General features: G+C 44.4%; 1 protein-coding gene across 1 annotated transcript in view; it reads right to left on the bottom strand.

The window, feature by feature from the left end:
* The window catches only part of ARL3 (ADP-ribosylation factor-like 3), a 47,250-nt gene that overhangs the window by 10,763 nt on the left and 32,429 nt on the right, over nucleotides 1–4,058 (bottom strand). The window contains exon 4 of the mRNA XM_011957374.1: nucleotides 3,746–3,796. Coding sequence (XP_011812764.1) covers nucleotides 3,746–3,796 — 51 coding nt within the window. The remainder of the gene's footprint in view (nucleotides 1–3,745; nucleotides 3,797–4,058) is intronic.

Here is a 4,058-nt window from a genome sequence, read left to right as displayed (position 1 = left end):
AGACAATATCTCACTCTGTCACCCAGGCTGGAGTGTAGTGGCGTGATCACAGCTTACTGCAGGCTCAGCCTCCTGGGCTCAAGTGATGCTTTCAACTTAGCCTCCTGATCAGCTAGCTGGGACCTAAGATGATCGCCACCATGCCCAGCTAATTAAAAACATTTTTTTGGCCGGGCGTGGTGGCTCACCTATGTAATCACAGCATTTTGGGAGGCCGAGGTGGGCGGATCACCTGAGGTCAGGAGTTTGAGACCAGTCTAACCAATATGGTGAAACCCTGTCTCTACTAAAAATTCAAAAATTAGCCACACATGGTGGCGGTCACCTGTAGTCCCAACTACTCAGGAGGCTGAGACAGGAGAGCTGCTTGAACCCAGGAGGCAAAGGTTGCAGTGAGCCAAGATCATGCCACTGCACTCCAGCCTGGGTGATGGAGTGATACTCTGTCTGAAAAAAAAAATTTTTTTTGTAGAGACAGGGTTTTGATATATTGGCCACGCTGGTCTTTAACTCCTTGGTTCAAGGGATCCTCCCGCCTCAGCCTAACAGAGTGCTAGAATTATAGCGATGAACCAACACACCTGGTCCATGAAACACATTTTGAGAAACATCATTCAAGGGAGAAGACAAGAAGTGGCTTGAGATTCAAAACTTACCCAAGGTTATTACCTGCAAATAACTTTCAATGCATGTGTGTGTGTGTGCATGTATGAAATTTAAACTGAAAATGACAATTACTTTAGCGATAATTCTGTTTCATCAATCTCTAAAACATGCATGCACATGCTTCACATTTCATCAAACCTACATCCTAAAATAACTTTATTGGTCCATCTGGCAAGGTCCCTGATATTTAGGTTTAGGTTGGGGTCTAAATTATATGTGATTCTGTTTACAAAAACTATAGGAGAGGGTGTATATGTACTTAAATGATAGGCCCACCTTTTTCTCATTAAATTCACATTTTAGCTACTTAAAACACGTGGGCTTTCAAAGAGACCTGTACAGATCAAGAGGCAGATGACTACATAGGACCCCCTCTACCTCCAAGCTCACATTTCACAAGAGTGATAATCCAGAAATCATCAGGGTATGGAAGGGTGGTGGGTTGTTTCTAGAAGTCTGGAGAGTTCTCAACTCAATTTCAAAAAAAAGGACATAATCATGAGAACTGCTACCTTCGGAAGGCCACCTGTGGTCATTCAGGATACAGGCCAAGGACTCTGCAATGAGAACTTTTTAAAAAACTTTTTTTTTTTTTTTTTTTTGAGATGGAGTCTCACTCTGTCACCCAGGCGGGAGTGCAGTGGCACAATCTCGGCTCACTGCAACCTCTACCTCCTGGGTTCAAGCGATTATCCTGCCTCAGCCTCCAGAGTAGCTGGGACTACAGGCACGTGCCACCACACCTGGCTAATTTTTTGTATTTTTAGTAGAGACAGGGTTTCACCATGTTAGCCGGGATGGTCTTGATCTCCTGACCTCAGGTGATCCACCGGCCTCGGCCTGCCAAAATGCTGGGATTACAGGCATGATCCACTGGCCTTAAAAAAATTTTTAAATTAATTTAAAAGTTGAGCTTTTTTTTTTTTTTTTGAGACAGAGTTTTGCTCTTGTTGCCCAGACTGGAGTGCAGTGGTGCAGTCTTGGCTCACCGGTTCAAGCGATTCTCCTGCCTCAGCTTCCCGAGTAGCTGGGATTACAGGTGCGCACCACCACACCTGGCTAAATTTTTGTAGAGACAGGGTTTTACCGGCCGGGCGCGGTGGCTCAAGCCTGTAATCCCAGCACTTTGGGAGGCCGAGACGGGCGGATCACGAGGTCAGGAGATCGAGACCATCCTGGCTAACACGGTGAAACCCCGTCTCTACTAAAAACTACAAAAAAAAAAAAAACTAGCCGGGCGAGGTGGCGGCGCCTGTAGTCCCAGCTACCCGGGAGGCTGAGGTAGAAGAATGGCGTGAACCCGGGAGGCGGAGCTTGCAGTGAGCTGAGATCCGGCCACAGCACTCCAGCCTGGGTGACAGAGCGAGACTCCGTCTCAAAAAAAAAAAAAAAAAAAAAGAGAGACAGGGTTTTACCATATTGGCCAGGCTGGTCTCAAACTTCTGACCTCAGATGATCCGCCTGCTTCGGCCTCCCAAAGTGCTGGGATTACAGGTGTGAACCATTGTGCCAACCTTTTTTTCTTTTCTTTTTCTTTCTTTTTTTTTTTTTGAGACAGGGTCTCACTCTGTTGCCCAGGCTGGAGTGCAGTGTCTTGATCACAACGCACTGCAGCCTCGACCTCCTAGGCTCAAGCCATCCTCCTACCTCAGCCACCCAAGTAGCTGGGACTACAGGTGCATGCCACCATACCTGGCTAATTTCACTCCTTTTTTGTAGAGATGGGGTTTCTCTATGTTGTCCAGGTTGTTGCAATGAGATCTAAGCAGGCTTCTTCAAATCAGTTCACTCCACCCTTTGCCTCTTCTATCGGCAAACCCACCCTGGGTAAAATGTCCTTCACTTCTTCTCTATGTAAAATTGGGTACACAAATCACATCATGTAATCATGTTGACTTGTGCCCTGCATTTGAAGCCGTATTTGGGTTCAAGGTACACCTCATCTCCTGGCTTAAAAAATAAGAGCAGCTTAGTTTTGGCTTGTGCATTTCTTCCTGTCCTTTCAAATTTGTCAAAGTTACCCCTGAATCAATTAAGTAGGTATTGAAAAATGTAAATAAAAATGAGAAGTGAATTGTTCCTTTGGGTTCATTTTCACATGGCCTGAGAAAAAACCTGAAGAGCCTTTGGGCATGGTGCTAAGTTCCACTCGTCTGTATCTCGTATATTCAATTTGATTAAAGCTAAAAAGCTTTAATTAAAAAACTGTTTAGGCTGGGCGTGGAGGCTCACGCCTGTAATCCCAGCACTTTGGGAGGCTGACGTGAGTGGATCATCTGAGGTCAAGAGTTCAAGACCAGCCTGGTCAACATGGAGAAACCCTGTCTCTACTAAAAATACAAAAAAATTAGCCAGGTGTGATGGCACTCGGCTGTAATCCCAGCTATGTGGGAGGCTGAGGCAGGACAATCACTTGAACCTGGGAGGTGGAGGTTGCAGTCAGCTGAGACGGTGCCACTGCACTCCAGCCTGGGTAACAAGAGTGAAATTCCATCTTGGGAAAACAAAAAAACTGTTTAAAGAACTCTCAACTAATTTCAGACAACTAGTATTTTTGCCAGCTTGCTAGAATAACTGTCTTGTTTGAACTGTAAATGTTAACAAACAAAACAAAACAAAAACTTCCCTCACTCTCACACATTTACAAGGTTGATTAATGAATACCCAGTTATTTGGGAACTATCTCAACAGAAGAATTAGTATTTAAAAAATATACTAGGCTGGGCACGGTGGTTCACGCCTGTAATCCCAGCACTTTGGGAGGCCGAGGTGGGAAGATCACCTGAGGTCAGGAGTTCGAGACCAGCCTGACCAACATGGTGAAACCCTGTCTCTACTAAAAATACAAAATTAGCCAGGCGTGGTGGCGCATGCTAATCCCAGGTACTTGGGAGGCTGAGGCAGGAGAATCGCTTGAACCCGGGAGGCGGAGGTTGGGGTGAGCTGAGATCATGCTATTGTACTCCAGCCTGGGAAATAAGAGCAAAAAACTCCGTCTCAAAAAAAAAAAAATATATATATATATATATATACACATATATATTTTAGACCTTCGATATAAAACAAAAGAATTATTTACCTGACCCGTCTCTTCAAATCTTTTTCTGTCTGCACTGTCGATTACATATATCTATAAAGGAAAAGAAGAAGGTTATTTCAGTGAGCAGAGATGGAAAAGACAGGGCAATTTCTGCAAAAGGAGCAGGTGATCCCCAATCAGCATATTCCAAGTGGCACAACATACAGTAATTCACTAGTGATTCTCATCTCATTTATGAAGGCCAAACAAACAAATATACAAATTAATTAAATAGGGATGCCCAGAAAATACCTTCAGCAACGCTCCAAAGTCTAGGAATTTAGGAAAACCAAGTGGGATAAAATAGCTACAT

This window comes from Colobus angolensis, unplaced genomic scaffold, assembly GCF_000951035.1.
Source record: "Colobus angolensis palliatus isolate OR3802 unplaced genomic scaffold, Cang.pa_1.0 Scaffold44, whole genome shotgun sequence".
NCBI lineage: Eukaryota > Metazoa > Chordata > Mammalia > Primates > Cercopithecidae > Colobus > Colobus angolensis.
This window is presented reverse-complemented; position numbering and strand designations above follow the sequence as displayed.